We start from the raw sequence: 20,507 nt of genomic DNA on the forward strand, positions 1-20,507 counted from the left end.
TTGAAATAAAAACACCTTGTTTCCTACTTACTAGAAAACCAGCAAACACAATCAATGTACAATTTCTACTGAACTTTGACTGGGCAGTTGCGCTAAAATCCAGTGCATGTGTTGTGGAATACAGATGTCTAACAAACCGAACCAAGGTAAAAGGTTCTTAATTTTGACATGGAACTGTAATATTTTTATTAAAAAAAGCAATTCTTCTTGTGATTTTTGTTGTCGGTCTTGTCAAAATTATATTTTAATCTCCCAACTTTCAATTTTTTTTATCAGGAATGTTAATATAACATTATAAAAAATATAATAACAACATATTAAAACTGAAATACGACGATATATATGACCAAAATCACAAGTGAGGTAATTAAAGTCGTATAGATCATCTTTATCTGTCATCACTTGTTCGCTTACCTTGTTTGTTGCGACGCCTTTATGCATCTTCATTTTAATGATTCAAAACTTTAAGATCTCAAGTGGATCAATAATCTTCTTAAAGTTTCCTTATTTTAATCATGAACATTCAACATTAACACCAAATTTCACAAATCCTCGGTAGGTAAAATTTTTATTTCACGAGTTTTGATAAGATCGCACACACTTTTTCGTAAATTAAGCAATCTTTTCAAACGAAGTGAGGTTCCTCTCTTTCATCCAAGGCTTGTCCCAAACAACCACCTGGTAATTGCTCTCCGTCATCTTCGCGAGGGCATCCGTGGCGGAGATGACGAGCTTGTAATTCACACCGGTAACTATCTGAATCTCTCCTTTTATCACAGACACAAGCCGTAACATGATCTTGACCTTCATGTTGTGTTGTTTCACTGCAAACTCCGCGATCTCAACAACCTTCGGGTCTTTCAGGTTACTGATCGTCTGCCAACCGTCCATAGAGGCTTCGGTTGAAGCGGAAGCAAGAAGAATCGAGCAAACAACGACAAGCAACGAGAGAGATTTGGGTGCCATATTTTTCTTCCGGTGATGAGGTTAAAATTGGTGGTGAAATTTGAGTGATCACAAGTGGGTTTTTATAGCGGAGATGCCCAATCAAAAAGTATGCTTTTATAATGTTATGTTGACAAGTGTAAAAGGAAACTACTGTAGTTTTTCTATTTTTTAAAAGGTATGAAATTATTTTTAACTTTTTTTTTTTGAAGAAATATTAAACTTTCAATATTACCCTTTTATATCACTTTTCGAAGTTGATTTTTGTAATATAAATTGGGGATCACAAATAAAATATTAAAGATGCACCTTTGGTTTTTGTCCTAATTCTTGTGCATATTATATTATATTAAATTGATTGATAAAATAAATTATTATAATGCTAACTTAGTGCTTAAATGATATCTATGTTATTGAAGCTTTTTTCAAAATTCCAAAAATAATCTTTATCTTCCTTGCATTTTTTCTACTAATTTATTACTAGACAATATCTATCTCCAAATCGATTTCAAATATTAAGGAAAATTAGATACACACACATTAGAATCTTCATTTCTAAAAAAAATTTCCTTGAATTACAATCTAATTTTTTTCCCTTGCATTTTAATATCGATTGCTATATTTTTTTTCTGTAAAATAATAAATAAAGTACATAATTTTAAATAAATATTCATAACACATATAAATGTCATAATATTTATGTATTATTTAACTCAAGCGGACGGGACCTCTAATTTATAGAATTATATATATATATATATATATATATAAAAAATTCATCAGCATATCAAAAATTAATTTTAATTGTCACCAATATGGCAAGATTTTCTACTGTAAATTAGCCATAAGCTTAGCTTGTCTAGCCTAGCGTTTCTCAGCTTTTCCACCTTCAGCTAAGCTCATAGTGTATAATTAAAGTGTAAATGTGTCGTCATGTTCGAGTTAGTGGGATAAATCATCGTCGGCCAACAACATTATTGCTTTCACCAAATGTGGTTTACCTCGCTAAAATTATTTTTAGACTATCATGTTAGCCCAAAGGCTTACTAAATGCATATTGAATAGTAGCGGTGTGGGTTTCATCATTATAAAAAAAGTGTAAATGTGTGTGTAATTAATTACATGAGTAAACTAGAAAGGGGAATATTACTTGTTTCCGAATTTGTTTTTTGCCAAAAATCGAAATTGGCCACCGGAAATGATCTAGCTAAGAACTGAGCATGCTGCGTTGAAAATGAACTTGCGGATTTTGGTTTTTTGTGAGAAAGCAGCCTATCCGGCAGATAAAATAGAACAGGAAAAATCAAAGTCCACCGAGAAGATGCATGTTTAAAGCTTTGGTTACCGAGTGTGAATATTTTTTATTAATTTTTTTGTTAATTTTATTAATTTTTAAGATCCTGTGGACTTTGGTTTTTTTCCTCAGGTGGAATTTTTTTTTAAAAACCACATAAGCTAGCTATTTTCTCACCAAAAACCCTAAATTATTTTCTAGATCAGCATCTCGTGCCAACAGCTAGGAAATTTCCGATTGTCAATTTCAATTTTGGGCAAAAAAAGACTGAAATTGGAAGAAAGAAAACCAGGTTACAGCACTAAAGACTTCGTCTTTACTCGTAACATGACTAAAATTTCAAAAAAAAAAAAAAAAAAAAATTAAAGTTACTGGGCAAAAATGCAGTTTTTCTTTAAACGTTGTAAAACTCAGTATTTAAGAAATCAATCATCGATCATGGAAGATAAATTGTACTCTGAAGAAATTTTGAGCATTTAGGCTTTACGGTATTCATTGCACGCAACTTTGTCGTTCTAAGCAGTACTTCATTGCTATATCAGACCTCAAGGATCATGTGTTATGTTTTTTTGCTATGGTTGGAATTTGTGTTGTCCTGCTGAAGTAATTGTTACGAGTGAATCTTTATAATTGGTAAAGTTAACTTCTCATAAATTGTAAGTTAATTGTGTATACGAGGAGTATCAACCGATCGATAATTGTAGATTTATTAACTGAAGTGAAGTTAGTTTGTACAAGTGTTGTATTAAATCAACGTCTTCTAATGTAATACGCACGTATTTTCCTGCTACAAGAATAAAGGAAGACGCATAATGATTTACTTCGGATATCCGTAAACATTTATTGCTTATTTACCTTACAACATTTATTTATCTATTTATTTGCTTTATCTTGTTAATTGAGCTATTAACCCTCAGCAGATTTTTTCCCATAAATAATAATTATTTTGTTTATATAAAAGAGAATATTTTATTTTCAGTTGATCGATCAACCCAACAGTACAACTTATGCAGCGAAACCAAACAGATCAGTCACATTTTATTGAAAGCAAGAAGTTTCCTGTCGCCTCGCTCGACCAAAATTTTTGCTTCGTAATCATTGAATTCAGTATTTTTAGTCGCCATAATCACAAGACTGTAGCTCTTTCCCCCTTCACGGTTTGTGTAAACTGTCTCAAGTAAACCTGCAAATTTTATTTCATCTTTGGTTTCTTTGTTATGCTCATCAATGGCGAATTTGGCAAGCTCTATCGCTGTCGGGTCATTTTTGCCCAAAAAAACAAGGCCAGGCGGAAATGGAGATTCAGGGGCCCTAGCTACCGGTCCCGCGCCTATTTGGATACCGGGAGAAATGGCTTCGGGGACGGTGTCAAGAGTCGGGGTCTCCCAGCCGCTTAATGAAGCTGAGACACTGAGTAGGGCGTAAGTAGCCATGAAAGCTGAAATGAGAAGAGAAGATGGTGATTTGAGAAACATGATTGGATTGTGATATTGTTTTTTAGTTTGGTTGATTTTTTTTTTCACGGTTTGGATGGGAATTTATAGTGGAATTATTACCAAATTGCTAGTATTTTTGCATGGAAAAGTTATATTTATGATGTCACGTCTGATTTAGGTGAATAACATTGGAATTCACGAGATTTTGTACATCTTTTAAGAGAATTTATGTAATCAGATTATTCGTGGGTGTAAACACCTATGAATTGATGCCCGAGAATTCTTTAGATTTTCGGGACTTTGTTTGAAGTTTACCAACCATTTTTTCAAATTTATGGCATTTCTCAATACAGAATTATATACATTTAAAATTTTTTTTGAGGGTGTCTAATCTACAAACTTTCTCCTCTATTTTGGGATTGGGTGCGAAGGTGGTTGGAAAGCTTAATGAAAATGAATGAAGATTAAGAAAAAAAAACACAAGTAAAACTCGAGTAATACTTCCACGAGGTGCACTTGAGCCTTGTGGTCAGTTTTGCACTCCTATACTTACCAGATCTGTTGTAAAAAGCTTACATATTGATCAAGTGTATATCTTATCAAGAGAAATGAACTTAAAATCTACAAAATAAAATTCTCATAGTGGACGTCCAATCTTGTTGATTAGAGATCTCAAGATCTTGATTCAATGCGACAACTAAATTATGAGAATTTGAGTTAACATTTGGGAATCATTCACTTCTCATTCCTAGGACAGAGTGTTGTTATACTAATATAGTGATGTTGAGTTTTATATTTTTAATGATTCCTTTACCTCAACGAGACATTTATAAAGTCAAGATTTGTTCCACGGTCAAAATGGATACAACTGGAAAATCAAATGAAATTTTGAGGAAATTATTGTATAGATATTATTGTTAGTTTATAAACTTCAAGACATTATCTTCACTTATTGACCTAGTAAATCTGATCCACAACAACATTATATTAAGGAAGTTTCAAAGCAAAAAGCCATCTATTCCAATACAATAATTTTTTGTATTAATTTTCTTTTGAAATCATGTGCATTCATACATTAATCTCATCCATCTTGTTGGAAAGTTTAATGAAAATGAATGAAGATTAAGCAAGAAAGACAACAAAAACCTGAGACTCAAAAGTATGCTTTTTACTATAGCAACGTGGGGGCTATAGTGGAAAATTTTCCAGATGGTTTTATTCGAAATATGAGCACAGAGGCGACTGGAATGTGGTGCAGGGGTGCCGACAACGTCTGTTCACAAAAAAATGTTGTATTTTCATGGATCAATGCTTTTAAGAGGTGCATTTCGCTTTGTGGTCGGTTTTTGCACTCCGATAAGCCTCTATTTGATTGAAATAACATATATATCATAAACACAATACATATTTATTATAGGTATCTCCGATTCATGAAAAATATTGTTATAAAATTGTGTGATTGTTCCCACTACTAGAATTTGGTTGATGTTTCTAATTTTACTTTTGATAGGTGCTAAGGGGTGCCACAAAGTAAGATTGAAAGTGAGACCAACGAAATAGAAATTAACTATTAGCGGAAGAGTGAATTTTCAAAATGGCTTCATTTCCATAACTTATCGAAGAGTTGAGTAGAAAGAACTCACACACACGAGATTGGCAGAAAGAACTCAAATAGTAAGAAATGACATTTGCACTGGACTGCATTCAAACGCATCAGTCATAACACATTAATACAATCAAACATAAAAAGCCTAAACTAAGGTCAGCGCTTAATTACATCATATTTCTAGCAATTACCCTTTTACTACGTACATTCATTTCCATTATCCACCAACAGTCAGAAACCAATAGACAGGAAATAAGTCAAACTGATCACCCGGACAAACCAAAAGAAACTAATGTTATATGGATCATTTTAGCAGCAGTCATGTCATCGTCACAAAATAACTAATCAGCTACAACATGAAACAAACCTGCAAAATAATGTAAAACCACGTCACTCTGGTGTAGAGATTAAAATCACCAGATTGGATCACATTAAATGTCAATATCTGATTAAGCTGACCGTTTGCATTAGAACAATTGTCGCTATTTAGTAAAATGACGACGTATGAGCATCTCCTGAAGTCCCAACGCAGAAATGCTTTCACATCCTAACAGTTCCTGAAGCTTTACATCACAATGAATCACCATCGTATTCAGAGGATCCTACATAGTAAAGCAAGATCAAGAAGATATTTTATTCAACTTCAAACTTCAAATTAAAAAAAAAAAAAGAGGTATTGGACACTCGAGAATGCCAAAATATTATCTATTAAAAAACATGGTAACATTGACTAAGTTTCCTCTGGTTAATACAGCTGATGGAGATGTAGCATGTGATAATTAGAGTATCCGAGATGTAGGATTCAAGGAAAATATGGGAGTGCCACAATGAATGCACCATGACACTAGTAAAGTCATATAAATTACTTCAAGATTTAAGCCTGTGTCAAAAACAAAGATCTTTCTTATAATCATAGGCTTTGACACAGAAATGCTGACAATTCATGAATCACGTACCTCCAGCTGGTTAACTTTAATGTACTCCCAGACACGTCCCAGAGCCTCTGATTGGAGCATCTGGCAATCTTCAGTTCCGAAAAATTTTGCAAGGGCATCTGATATGTTCCCAGGAGGAGCCCTGGAATCAGTAGTCTGCTTAGCTGGCTCATCTTCAACCTTTGATTTCTTAGCTTGACCTGATTATTCAGAAAACAAAAATGTAACATTTGGAATTAAGATTTAAAATCAAAGTCGATGCAAGTAGAATGTTGATCTCGTTACTCGTATTTATTTTACATACTGCTTGGATCCAGTGGAATAATATGCTTAGCAAGCAATTTATTCATCTTGAACATATCCGTGCAATCTGTTTCAAAAACTACGCGCAATGCATCATCGCATATGATCTTTCTCTTGTTACCAGGGTCTTGAAGGTTATGCTTCCTAATGTATGCCCAAAGTTGCTTCACAATCTGAATTAAGAATAAAGTAACATGATACACATTTCATACATATAGCACCAGTTCGGAAAACATAATGTTGAAACTTATAGAACTTTTTAATTATATCCAAACCTCTGTCCTTGGTAATGCTGGCTCCCCAACGATGGTCTGTAGTTCAGGTGAAACACCACATACTTTGTTTAGACCTCCTGGACCACCTCTTCTTTTGGTTCCAACTGGAGTACTGAAATAAAAATGAATGTGATGATCCAGTGTCTCACTGCAACTTATTAATAACAAGGTGTATGGCTTAAAATTTCACCATAACTTGGATTTAAATTTAAATTTAAAGATCATCAATGTTGCTTTGAAAAGAAAATTAGACTTCAAATACTTTTCCAGATGAGGAAGATAATCTAGTTCACCATTCTCGGCTGTCCATATAAAAAAGTTGAGTGTATATAAGACAAACTACACTTTGCGTATGCACCATCAATCGAGTTTACAGAAAATGACAAATGACGCTAAGGAGAACAAAGCGGGTAATTTCATGCGAGTGGGTCCCGTACTTCCGAAAGCTTTGCATATCCCTGGAGATTATATTAGCTAGAACAGTTGATACTGATAAAATCTATGTAGTGTTTGGTTTTCTATCTGGTAAATGAGTATCAACTCGAGCAATACTCTCCCAAAATAGCATCAGTCGCTGCAACTTTTCCCTGGCAAGATGGACCTTTATCTTTTGCTAGCAATGGCATTGACAAGTAAATTCAACTGACAACCCCCAAAAGCCAAACTTTTAAACTCTTGTTTGTGCAGGCATTCCTGAAAGAAACAGTCGCCACGAGTAGCGTGAACCGAGATAATCAAGCAGCTCGCCTTGAGCATCAGATGGGTCAAATCAATTCAGTTTTTTCATGGCCTCCCTCTATTTGACCATCTTTTCTGTCAATTTCTCATCTAAGTGAAGAGCTCTGCTTTCAAACGAGTAGTTTTATATTGGTAACCTAAGTCTCGGCTAACCACATCAAAGTCACATGGCAGCAATATAAACTCTTGATGATGTATTTTTGTTAAGAAAACCATTATATTGTTTAATAAACATCATTACAACATATAGTGAAGTGGTTAAAAACACATTAAACAAGCACATTTCCATAAAGCAAGCAAAAAAAATCAATCAGATGTTGGACAATAGTTACGCCGCGAGGGAACTGCACCCTTTAAAAGTCAAACCTTTACCGCCTGAGGTGCAGTTAGAGTAAAATAACCCACAGAAAAGTTAATTTCGATGGATACCCACTTAATTCATGATTCAAGAAAGTAAACCCTAACCCTAGGTCGATCATTATTTTTACCATAAAAACCAACACGCACCATTTATAGCACATAAACCACATAAATAAGCAACTATATCTATATGTCCTGAGTTAAAAATTGGCCGTAGCCTTTGCATGAAAAACACCTTCATCTACCCAGCAGGTAAACCCAAGCTCCTCGAATTCGTGACATAAAAAATGGGCAGGTTAACATACCTTCCCTTCGGAGCTTCAGAAACATTCGCCGCACTCTGAGCGGCCCCTATTCTCCCCCTCGCCAACGGCAGCATCGTCGGGTCAAGGTGTTGTTGCACTTGCGTCCCCGTCGGAGGAACATCATTCTGCTGCAGCGGTCGTTGCTGAACTGAGAAATGGGGATGAAGAAACTGCTGGGGGAGAAAGGTATTTGGAAACTGAAGGCGGGATTGAGGGGGCAGGTGGTCTTTGGGCACGGGATGAGATCGGAGGAGGTAGGTAATCTGGTCCCTGATAAACCCAGCCTTGTGGGAGAGGTCCATCCCTAGTTCGGCTTCCAGCTGCTGCACCACACCGTTTAGGGAAGTGACGGCGTTAGGGTCGGAGTGACGAAGCACCGTCTCCACTCCTTTGGCAATCTCTTGATCCGACACCATGTATCTTCAGAACTCAAACGGCAAATCTAACGGAAAACTCAAACGGCTCTTCCCTCTTTATCTGTCTCTCTCTTTCTTCTTCTTTCTTTCTCTCTGTTTCGAATCTCTCCTTTAAAAATAATAATCAATCGACATCGAATTACGAATATGCCCTTGTGTCAGCTTTTTACATTTTGTTAGAATGACATTTGTATCCCCGATTATTCAGAAGATTTGAATTGAATTTGGAGGAGAGGGTGGGGTTCGAAGTCATTCTACACATGGATTCTTATCAGATAGGTACAGGTATCAGATATGTTTTTAAAATAGATTCTACTATAAAGTGGTATGTGTAACGTATATTTTTATCTTAGTTCATCGTCGAATAACATTATGTTATTTTTGTAATTTCATTATATTTTACTGAGCAGATATTTTATAAGACGATTACACGAATTTTTATCTATAAGACATGTCAATTCTATCGATATTCACAATAAAAATTAAAAATCTTAGCATAAAAAGTAATATTTTTTAATGGATGACCCAAATAAGAGATCTGTCTTACAAAATACGAACCATGATACCGTCTCACACAATTTTTTGCCATATTTTATTCTCGGAGAAATCTAATAGATATTGATTATACATACAAACATACGGCGTATAATCAAGCGTTTATTATTTGTAAAAAAAATTAAATTTTTTTAAACTATACAATAATTTCGACGTTATCGTTTTTTTATTCCCGACACCATTGTTGTCTACCTATTGCAATTGAGGGTATGGGAGTGAACCGTTTGGTGCTTCAAACCAAACAAAACCAAGTTTTGCAACTATCGTTCGTTTGTTAAGAGGTAGCTCACCGCTCGACCAACCTTGATTTTCACAAGTTTCAAGTACAATGGTTAAATAAAATGAATCAACCAAATTAAGACTAATTATTATTTGTCAGATTTGTTTTGCGCGGTCTTCCGGAAAAGTCTGAACTGGTTTATTGCATGAAGAGCCAATAAAATAGTAGGACGAGACGAATCCATGATTTTAGGTTCGGAGGTCGGATATTAAGTGATAAAATCAATTATTATATAACAACTTTTGTATTCAAATACTGCATTTTTTAAAAAGAAATGATTTTAATCATAACCAAAGACAAAAATTTGTGTGAGACGATCTGAAGAGTCGTATTTTGTGATACATATATCTTATTTGGGTCATCAATGAGAAATTATTACTTTTTTTATGCTAAAAATATTATTTTTTATTGTGAATATCGATAAAATTGATTTGTTTTACAGATAAAGATTCGTGAAAGCGTGTCACGAGTGAGCTACGCTTAACCAAATAAACTCTTGGCTTCAAGAAGACAATATTGGATCAAAACCCACACCACTTGCTAATAACATTATATTTTAAAATAAATTTTTATTTTTTATTTTTAATTATTTGTATGTTCTATCAGTTTTACGGATCGAATTTTCCCAATTTTACAATATTAGATCGTATACAAATTACAATTATTACATTTTAGCTGTATTAGCCAGTGTTTACTTTTGTAAGTACGTAGAGATAATACCAAATTTATACTGGTCGGCCGCATAAAAAGTAAAGCAAATGTTTCATTTGACAAAGTCAGAAATTGCAACTTTTGCAGGGTTATCATCAAACAGTATAATTGAATAAACTCTAAGTAAAATGATATACAAGAAAACAATCGAATTTACACAAAAAAAACACAAAAACAAAAAAACTAATGAATCAGTCCGAACTGATTTTTTGACTAATTTATCGATTTTTGATTGATTTTGACCAATTTTGATCGGATTGATCGTATAAACAATCCTTAGACTAGATCCAAATCAGATTTGGATCGAACCGATTAATTTGATCCAATTTTAAAAACAATGTTACAGAATGTAACATAGGCATAATCATTTTAAAATTGATAAATATTGAAATAGATAGTAAAATAAAGTGGATATTTTTTTTAAATATATCTTGACTAAAAAAAAGTGAAAATGAGATAATTAATATCTTTTATTGTTCTCACGTTCATGTCGTTGACGTCTCCTCGGAAGAAGTGCAAGTGAAGTGACCTTCACGATCTCTCCATCCTTTCACCTGTCTCAGTGTATTATTATTATTTTTTAATTTTGATTTCCTATGTTCATACCCCGATCTATTCGCAATCACGGATCACCGCAGGACCATTTCCATTTGTTTTTTTAACTTCCCCCGAGCAAATTTCGTTCTCTCTCATTTTTGTTTCTTGATTTTCCTGCTCTCCCCGTGTCCTTTTTCTGGGGGGCACTTAACCCTGTTTCCCTTCACCCCACCCTTGATCGGACTCTCTCTCTCTTTTTCCTCAGTGGGATAATTTAATTATATGTAAAAGAGAGTTTCTTTTTGTTTCTTTCCGTTTTGTCATTTTGAATCTGGGCTCGTTTTTCGGTTCCTGTTGATAACAACACTGGTTCATTTGTTATGTGACAGACTTTTGGGCTGTGTTTCTTTTGTCGAACAAGTTCGGTGAATATATTACTGGTTGATGTCTTTGGCTGTTGGAGCTGTGTCAAGTTCCAAAAGCATGGGATTTGATGAGAATGGGGACCCGGTTACTGAAAAATCCGGGTCTAACGATCCGGACCCCGATATCGTGCCCGATTCGGGAGGGAGGATCAGCAGACAGACGAGTGAAACCTCCCTTTATGCCACTGAGGATGAATATGATGAAGATACAGAAGCCAAGATACAGTTGGGTCCGCAGTGCACCCTCAAAGAACTTTCCGAAAAAGACAAGGTTTGTGTTTTTATGGTGAAAACGTAGGATATCTGCGCATGTCCGAATTGTAAAAATTATGCCCGAAAATGTTGCCAATACAGGATGATGAAAGTTTGAGGAGGTGGAAGGAGCAGCTTCTTGGGAGTGTGGACGTGAACTCTGTTGGAGGTAATTGTTTATCTTATTTTTCTTGTCTAGTTTTTTTTAAAAAAAATTATTTTGCTTCTATTCTTTCACGTCAGTTCTATATATATGTATATTTTTGTTGTAAAAGCTCGAATCTTGGGTGCATTTCGATTAGATCCCGTGTCAAACATTTCGTAGTAGTATATTTTCATGTTTTTTTCCCTGGTAATTTTTGGGATTATATATTGGATCAGTGCAGTACAAGAACATCTCCAGCACATTGTATTGTTTTAGCGATCATTTTGTCCGTATTAATGTGAAATAATAGCCCTTAATTACCCTTCAACTAGATCCTATACAACTTGTAACCAAGTCTTCTGCAATCTACAACATTGTAGAGACCCTTGATCCAGAAGTGAAAATCTTGAGCCTTGCAATCAAATCCCCCGGAAGGAACGATATATTTCTTCCGATACCTGAAGATGGGAACCCGAAAGGCCCCTGGTTTACTCTCAAAGAGGGAAGCCATTATTGCCTCAATTTCATGTTCCAGGTCAACAACAACATCGTATCAGGCCTCAAGTACAAGAACACTGTCTGGAAAACCGGCATCAAAGGTTCTTTTCTTTGTTTATCTGTCATTGTAACCAGCTAATAATTATATTCTCATTTGATCAAACTTTTCCTCCAGTGGACAGCACGAAAGAGATGATTGGAACCTTCAGTCCTCAGCCAGAGGCTTATACCCATGAAATGCCTGAAGAAACGACCCCTTCTGGCATATTTGCTCGAGGATCGTATTCGGCGAAAACACAGGTCTGGAACCATAGCTTTCGCAGATGCTAAATTGACAGATACATATGATAGATGCAACAAATAGAAGAAATTGAACCATCTGAATTTTAAAAAGTTTTGTGTTTCTATGCGAATTTTGCATTCTAAAATGTAAGCAAATGCATTGTGCAATTCATACTGACATCTTTTGTGGCCCATGCAGTTCCTTGATGATGATAACAGATGCTACCTGGAGCTGAATTATACATTTGAAATCAAGAGAGAATGGCAGTCAACATAGATTGTGGCTGAGTAATAGCATAAGAATTTTCCCTTTGTTGCTCACGTTTCGTTTTCTAGTGTTTCTTTTCTCATTGTTGGTATGTGATCTGAGGGTGTAATGGAATCAGGAAGAGTGCGTTTCCGAGATTGAAAAGCGGGTAGATCTTTGATCCAGTTCTCATTTGTTGATTGCCTTATGAGTCATAGTTGGAGTGTTGTTCTTGAACTGACTATTTAGCAATTCTCCTCATATTTTATATGTCATTGATAGAGCTAAGCGAGTCAAGCTTTGGTCCCTATCTAACATAGAGCAACTCTATTGAGTATCCATTTTGCCTCAAGGTTCGGCGTCAGCCGAAGAATTCCAGTTGATTTAATTATTTCAAAAGTGAAGACTAGAATATATTTATTCATTCTTGGTTTTTCTATACAAGCACCGAGCATGTACACAAATACCAATTATATAATAAAAAATAATTTTCTAAAAAACAATTTTAATCTCTTGTCGCATTAGATAAATAAATTAATTAAGAACTTATATAACTTACTTTCAAAATTGTTTCTCAAATTAAAATTTAAACAGTTAATTTTATGTTATATAATAAATGATAATAAACATAATATATAGAACGTAATGAACACAAACAAATTTAATATATATACACAACATGTATAAGGAAGAATAACCTAAAAAGCAATTAAATTATAGATTTTATGAATGCATAAATAATATTTTACACAAGTGAAGCACACTAAAAACAAATAATTATCAATTTAAAATATTCTTGATTAACTTATCAAAACAATATCAAAACTAATGAAATAATAATATTTATAATAAAATATAAATCAAATATTCAATTTAAATGATATTTATCACGAATTTTTTTTACCTTTTGTTTTTAAAATTCTATATTACGGATAATTAATTTTATATCATAATCTATCTTTTGTAGACTACATTGATGACGATTAATTTTTTGTTAAATACAATTTTAAAATAATAAATAACTCAACATATATAATGCAATACACATTGAAATAAGATTTTATGGCAAATATCAAATAAACTTGTACAATAATGATTAAATATAAATTTTAAACTATTGTTATTATTTTCATAATTGAAATTTAAAATATAACAAAAAATTAAACTTCCGTAAAATTGTTATTTTTGTATTCTTAAATTAGTTAATATGATTACAAAACAATTAAATAAATATATTAAAATATCATAGGTAAAACCTCTAATATTTTGACAAATATTAACTAGTGATCATTATTATTCTATTTATTATAAATATTATATCATATATTGTTTTTACAGTAGAATATGTCTTTTAAGTTTTAATTGCTCATTAATATATCTTTTCATGTATTGCATATTTAAAGTTTTGATTGATGATTGATTTTGAAGTTCAAATGCATGTTATTTTTTATTTATACAATTTAATAAAATAATCATATCTATAATATGTACATTTGTTATAGATATTAAATTTTTTCAAATTTTCATATATTTTTAAAATTTTTACTATATTTTAAATTCAAAATTATATATGTATTAAAATATAAATTTTCATTTAGATAGTTATTATTTCACTTAAAAGAAAAAATAGATGCAAATTTTTTTTACAATCAAGTAATTTTCATATATATTAGTTAATTAAGAATTATTAAATATGAATCATTTTTATATATTTTTTTTGTGTGCTTAGTTATTATTTATTTATGTAATATATATATTTATATTTTTCATCATCAAGCCTTCAAATATGAATCATTTTTATATTTTTATGTATTTATGTGTGCTTAGTTATTATTTATTATGTAATATATATATATATATATATATATATATATAATTTATATTTTTCATCAAACCTTCAAATTTGAATGTTTTATATTTTTTTTATGTATTTGTGTGTGCTTAGCTATTATTTATTTATGTATATTGGACATTTCAAATTATTTGTTTTCGATGATATATTTTTAAATATATAATATGATATAATATTAAACATTTGAAATCATTTTGTTTTTAAGTTTTAGAGTTATAGCATAGTCAAATTATATGTAAATTTTTTGACTTACTTGAATATATAATTTTTTATTTTCTTATTATTTATTTTTTAATTTTCTTATAATTTCATAAATAATTAAAAAATACATATATAGAAATTGAATATTAAAAATCAAAATATCTTATATTACCAAATTTTTTATATAAATTAATTGAATATTAAAAATCAACAGATCTTATATTATCAGATTTTATATATTGAATTTATAAATTTGTTTGATATATAATGTTTTTTTAAAAAGTGCTACTATCATCTATTTTTTAATATAAAATAAAATAATTATACAACATGTGTGAAAGTGAAGCTACTTGTTTAACAATTATGTCTTAAAACTTATATATTATGATAACTGATTTTAGAATTGAAACCAAAAAAATATTTTAGTTTTGATTTTGATTCTACTGTTTTTGAGAACTAAGGTCAGGTTTTACCTTTAGACTCTAATATCTAAATTTTAAACAATCTTAATAAATGTTTCAAATACTTCCAAGTTTTTTGTATTGAATTTATAAATTTATCTGATATTTAAATTTTTTTAAATGCTACTAAAATATTCAGATTCCATATCATAGTTAAACTCTCTGAATTCTTCTAACACTTTCATATTTTGTGAGATTATTAATATATTAACAATCTTAATTTTTTATATAGATTATCTTAAATAATTTATTAAACTATTTACTTTCAACTCTTTGTTAAAAAAAATAAAATATGTTAGTATAAATCTTATTATCATATTATAGTTTTATATTTATCATGTTATTCTATTATTGCTTATATAATTATTTTTTTCATAAATCTTCTTGTGATACTATAATTTATCACTTAATTAGAAATTGAACTAAAAATATAATTACAAAATTGCACTAAAATTAAAAGGATAAAACATTTAAATATGGTATAAAGATATATTATTTGATAAAAGTAATATAAGAGTTATATTTTATTTTTGAAGTGATATAAATTAATGCAATAAAAGTATATTGTGGTGATGATTCATTAACCTTAATTATATATTCGGTGGAATAATATAAAGTTTTGATATTCTATTTTTGGTCTTACATCAATTAAAATTTTATATATCTATCCTTGTTTAGTTTTTGGATTTTTATTGATAAGGAAGCCATTTTTATCTTTTCATAATTGAAAAACAAAGTTCATGATGCACACTTTTACAGGTAATACAGATATTTGGCCTTGTGGAGATTTTAATTTTATCTGGATTTTTTGTTTCCTTTGATATTTATGATATTGTCAAGTATTTTCATTGAATTGGTGAATTTTTATGAAGTTCGGTTCTGTATGATATCGGGCAATGGACTGTGGTTTGGGTTGTGAGCTTTTGAATATCTGCTCCTCGTTTTTTGATAATGGAATGTTGGCTTTTTATATGACTTTAAGAAATTAAATAACATATATTCTTGACATACGAAAATAATTTTACAGATATATAAACTTGTCGCACCTGCCTACCTAAATCCAGGTCCTCCCAGAATAGAAGGAATCATGAAGCTGGTGTAACATGCATGAGCATGCACTCTGTTAGAAACTTCCAGCTTCTTCTTTAAACCAGGAACAAGATATATATGTGACAGAGAATTGATGAGTCCCAACTGTTCTGCAATTTCACATGAACTAAGCCCCCGAAAGGACAGAAATCCTGGTCTCTCAAAGATCGCATGATTCACTCATTTCACGTCCAAATATATATTTATCCCCCACATTTTTAAAATCTTCCCAAGAAAGTGATGATAATTAAACACCAGGAGGAGGGCAAAAATTGAAAGGAAATAATATGCAAGAAATCAATAATTTGTTGAACGTATGGTCATCGGTCTCTCTATCGGTATGCTACTGCTATGCCGTGGCTAAAATGGTTCCCAAAGGTATACTCAGATTCTTCATGTATTTGCCAGTGTTTTGCATATTCTTTTTCCTCCCACTGAGTCTGAACTCAGTAAATTTTATATGTACAACTGCCTTTTCTGTCACTTGGTTAGCTACATTTAAGCTTCTTCAATTGGTATTTGGAAATGGCCCATTGTCTGATGCATCGCTCCCTCTTAGCCATTTTGTCTTGATTTCTTGTTTTCCGATCAAAATCCTCCGACAAAAATCATCCCTAAATCCCCCTCCTAACAAAGAAGAAACCCCTCGAAAGAAAACTCAAGACAAGGAGAATTTAAAGGGATACAATGATTCTCCAAATATTACTAAAACATACAGTAATCTTGGCTTAAGATCTCCTCTACACTATGCAAAAAAAAGCTTGCTTTTCATCTTCTTGATTACTTTCGTGGCCCCTTACAAGAACAATCTCCCGAGAAATATCGCTTTGTTCCTCATATGTATCTACATATACATTGGTTTGGAAGTCTTCTTAGGAATAACCGCGAACATATGCCAAATCTTGTTAGGCGTCAAGCTGGAGTCACCTTTCAACGAACCATACCTATCGACGTCATTTCAAGACTTCTGGAGCCACAGATGGAACCGTGTGTCGTCAAGTGCCCTCCGGTCCACTGTATTCAAACCCATCTTCCGCAAATTATGGTCGGCGGGATACAAAAAGGGGGCCATAATTGTGGCCATGTTGGCTACATTTCTTGTATCATCCTTAATGCATGACCTATTATTCTACTATCTGGGAAATGTAAAGCCTGCATGGGGAACGACTTTGTTCTTTTTAATGCATGGGATTTTCTGTCTCGTGGATAATATTTTGAAGAGGGAATTTGGTTTAAAATGGGAGCCGCCGCAACTAATCATCGGGCCAGTGATTTTTGTGTTCACACTTTGGACATTTATGTGGTTGGTTTTGCCTGAGCTGATTCAACGCAAGGTTGATGATAGAGCAATCGAGGAGTACGCAGCAGTGGGGGCCTTTGTTAGAGATTTGGGCTTGGGTTGGAGTCAAATGGGCTACAATTTTCTGGTGCAAATCTTGAAGCTCGACACGAAGATACGATGAAATACGTCAAAATTTAAAGAAGAGGAGGAATAAATTATTAGGGAAAAGAGTAATATAATGGTTTTCTTTTCATGTCATAAAAGTATTTAAGATGTATATTTGTCGCAGTAGAGGTTTAATTTCTACTGGATTTGTATTGAGATACGTCTAAGTGTTGGCCCATGTCACTTCACATACAACCTACACGGTGTAGGAAAGGTCTCTAGTCCCTACCTTGAAAAGGAGATGGCCTAATTGACTAATTAGTCCTACGTGCAGTCTATATATTAAAAAAAAAGTACATGAGTAGATATTCAAGTTGATAAATTTGGTGAATGTTTGATAAATAATCAAAAGTTCGATTTCTCATATCAATAATTTCTCGGACGAGTTTGTCACACAGAGTTTGTCAAGTGAAATTTACCTGACTATAATAGTTTGCATATTGCTGAGTTATCAGTACATACACAACATTTTTAACCATATTATAAATATCAACTCAATCAATCTTCTTAATTGAATTATTATCATCATATTTATGATTTGAAATTTTTTGGTCCAACTGCTAATGTGATATCAAATAAGTCAGAATTTTTCGATAACAAGTTAGACATTTTTCCATGACACATCATAATTTCAGCGAAATATGATAGAAAATTAAAAAAAAAATTAAAGTTAGTGCATCAAAATTGAAGTAAGTGAAACAAATTTTTTTTATCTATATTTAATTATAAGGTTAAATTTCTCATAAAATACACAAATCCAAACTCAATGTTTGCTTTGGTATCCGAACCCACTGTATTAATTTTATTTTTTTCAACTCGTTGCACCCCTTAAATTATTAAAATAGCCTTCATTAAATATCATATGAGAAACGAGTGAATTCTTCTCATATTTTTATTCATACACGCAGTAAAAATCCGACATTGTGGAGGAAACTTTTTCCCTCTTACTCCACCCATTTTTTCTATAATAATATATCGTATTGTACCGTATTATATCGAAAATTATATATCGTATATCATACCAAAAATTACGGTATAAGAAAATTCATACCGTACTGAAATTTTCAGTATATCGAATTTTTGATACATATAATTTGCATACCGATTATATCGAAATTGTACGTTATACCGAAAATTTCGGTACGGTATCAGTTATACCATTTTATACCGGAAAAAACCTTATAATTTTTAAATTTTATAAATTTATTGTTTTAAAATATTTATATTTTTCGGTATTTCAATATTCGATATATACCGAAATTTTCAAATTGCATACCGTTATCGTATCGAAAAATTTGGTATTGTTACCGTACCATAGCGTACCGTACCGAAATCTTCGGTATACCGAAAATTCGGTAAATTCATCATTTTTTCGAACAATGATCTCGGTATACCAAAAATTCGGTATTTTTTCTCACCCCTAATTCTTCCCATCTCGTGGAAGCCTAAAAGTTTGTTCTAACATTTTGTTTCCTTAGAGTTGTCAAAACTGGGTTGTGCTTTGAGATCTTAAACTCTATTATAATGCTACTCTTAGTCATTAATTCTATTAGGCAATATAGCAAAAGATGCAAGTGAATATACAACGACATTTGCATTTCGCCAAAGATAATGTAAAGTTGTTATATGTTGATTCAAAGGTCGTATGACGTTTAAAATATACGTTCTAACATAGCTAAAGTCATCTTCTAATCGTGTGACTGTTTGCTTACATTGTCAATAGAGAATCGACGTGATTTGGTTGATTTGGAGGTTATGTTCCTTGATGACCCTAGTCCTATTTCAATAACCGCATTTTAATATCATACCAAACATCATACACTTTATCATATTATATACATTTTTTTCTTTATTTTTATTTTTTATCACTCTTATTATATATTATTCACGTACATTGTCTCACACATCAAACCATAATTTGGAGTACTTAATAATTTGAAATTCTATCCAATTACCATACAAAAAATCCAAGGAAGCATAAATGTTGAGCAATCCAAGACACTGCTTACATTTCAGACCCGAAGGAGAAATTGAAATTTGAATGTCCACAAAAAACAGTTAATACACAATTGAATGTCCACAAAAAACCAGTAAATACACGGACTCCAAAGTCTGCCGCATAGTGTAAAAACAAGACACATAGTTTCTTATATAACAACTCTCCAGGAGCTAACCGGACACAAGAGCAAAATAAAGAGAAACACCTCCAATTTGCGGAAATGGGGGAGAAATATAAGGTGTCAAAAACGACGATTTTGCTTGCAACAATGCTGATACTGTGGGAAATGTCTTCTCCTTGTCTCGGTTCTTGTTCCTCTAATGGCGGCGACTGCGAGAAGTGCATCTCGAATCAGATGAAATACGTCTGCCCCCGGTGCGCTACTATGATGCAGTGCATGGCCCGGTGCCTGTGGTGCGGCGCATCAAGTTCCAAATGCATCAAGAAATGCGATTGCGACAGTGGGTATCCGCGGCTGGCTGACTGCAAGAAGTGTTTGTTACAGTGTAAATGTATCTGCTCTGTTTCGGCTTAAAAATAATGCGATCTTGTTGTAAATTTTTCCGTGTTGAAGAACTCTGGCCATGAATCTTGGAATTTTAATTTAGTCATCGAATCTAACTATGAAATTGTGTTAATGTATCGGCAGAGATAACAAACATGAAATATTTATTCCTCAAAAACAAAAACATGAATGGATATAAATTATTCCAAAGAATTGTATTTGTATAATGTCTAAATTATTCTTGTAGAGATCTTTTCCATAAAAATCGTAACATTTTGAAGTAAAATGACAAAAATCAATTGTTATTCTAATTTATATAACTGGTTTTAACGGATACAAAATGCAGCAGGATCAATCTACTAAAGAATGAAACAGAAAACTCGCTTGTTTGGAAATGAGACAAGTTTC

At 32.3% G+C, this 20,507-nt stretch overlaps 4 protein-coding genes across 4 annotated transcripts; 2 read left to right on the top strand and 2 right to left on the bottom strand.

Annotated features, from left to right (window-relative positions):
* Nucleotides 1-612: 612 nt before the first annotated feature.
* LOC142522039 (cysteine proteinase inhibitor 5-like) lies at nt 613-966 on the bottom strand. The gene has a single exon (XM_075625209.1). The coding sequence runs from the start codon at nt 964-966 to the stop codon at nt 613-615; it is 354 nt and encodes a 117-aa protein (XP_075481324.1).
* A 4,384-nt stretch (nt 967-5,350) lies between these two features.
* LOC142523244 (uncharacterized) lies at nt 5,351-8,713 on the bottom strand. Its single transcript, XM_075626971.1, has 6 exons — nt 8,198-8,713; nt 6,795-6,906; nt 6,521-6,692; nt 6,238-6,416; nt 5,741-5,883; nt 5,351-5,648 (listed from the first exon to the last, which is right to left on the bottom strand). Exons 1-5 carry the CDS (start codon nt 8,611-8,613, stop codon nt 5,764-5,766), a joined length of 999 nt encoding a protein of 332 aa, XP_075483086.1. The 5' UTR covers nt 8,614-8,713; the 3' UTR covers nt 5,351-5,648; nt 5,741-5,763.
* Nucleotides 8,714-10,757: 2,044 nt separating this feature from the next.
* LOC142523215 (rho GDP-dissociation inhibitor 1-like) lies at nt 10,758-12,797 on the top strand. The gene is made up of 6 exons (XM_075626896.1): nt 10,758-10,980; nt 11,086-11,392; nt 11,476-11,542; nt 11,899-12,117; nt 12,192-12,316; nt 12,498-12,797. Exons 2-6 carry the CDS (start codon nt 11,141-11,143, stop codon nt 12,573-12,575), a joined length of 741 nt encoding a protein of 246 aa, XP_075483011.1. The 5' UTR covers nt 10,758-10,980; nt 11,086-11,140; the 3' UTR covers nt 12,576-12,797.
* Nucleotides 12,798-16,403: 3,606 nt separating this feature from the next.
* Nucleotides 16,404-17,940, top strand: LOC142522897 (acyl-CoA--sterol O-acyltransferase 1-like). The gene has a single exon (XM_075626479.1). It carries the CDS (start codon nt 16,436-16,438, stop codon nt 17,609-17,611), a length of 1,176 nt encoding a protein of 391 aa, XP_075482594.1. The 5' UTR covers nt 16,404-16,435; the 3' UTR covers nt 17,612-17,940.
* Nucleotides 17,941-20,507: the final 2,567 nt, after the last annotated feature.

This window comes from Primulina tabacum, chromosome 13 (assembly GCF_025594145.1).
Source record: "Primulina tabacum isolate GXHZ01 chromosome 13, ASM2559414v2, whole genome shotgun sequence".
Lineage (NCBI taxonomy): Eukaryota > Viridiplantae > Streptophyta > Magnoliopsida > Lamiales > Gesneriaceae > Primulina > Primulina tabacum.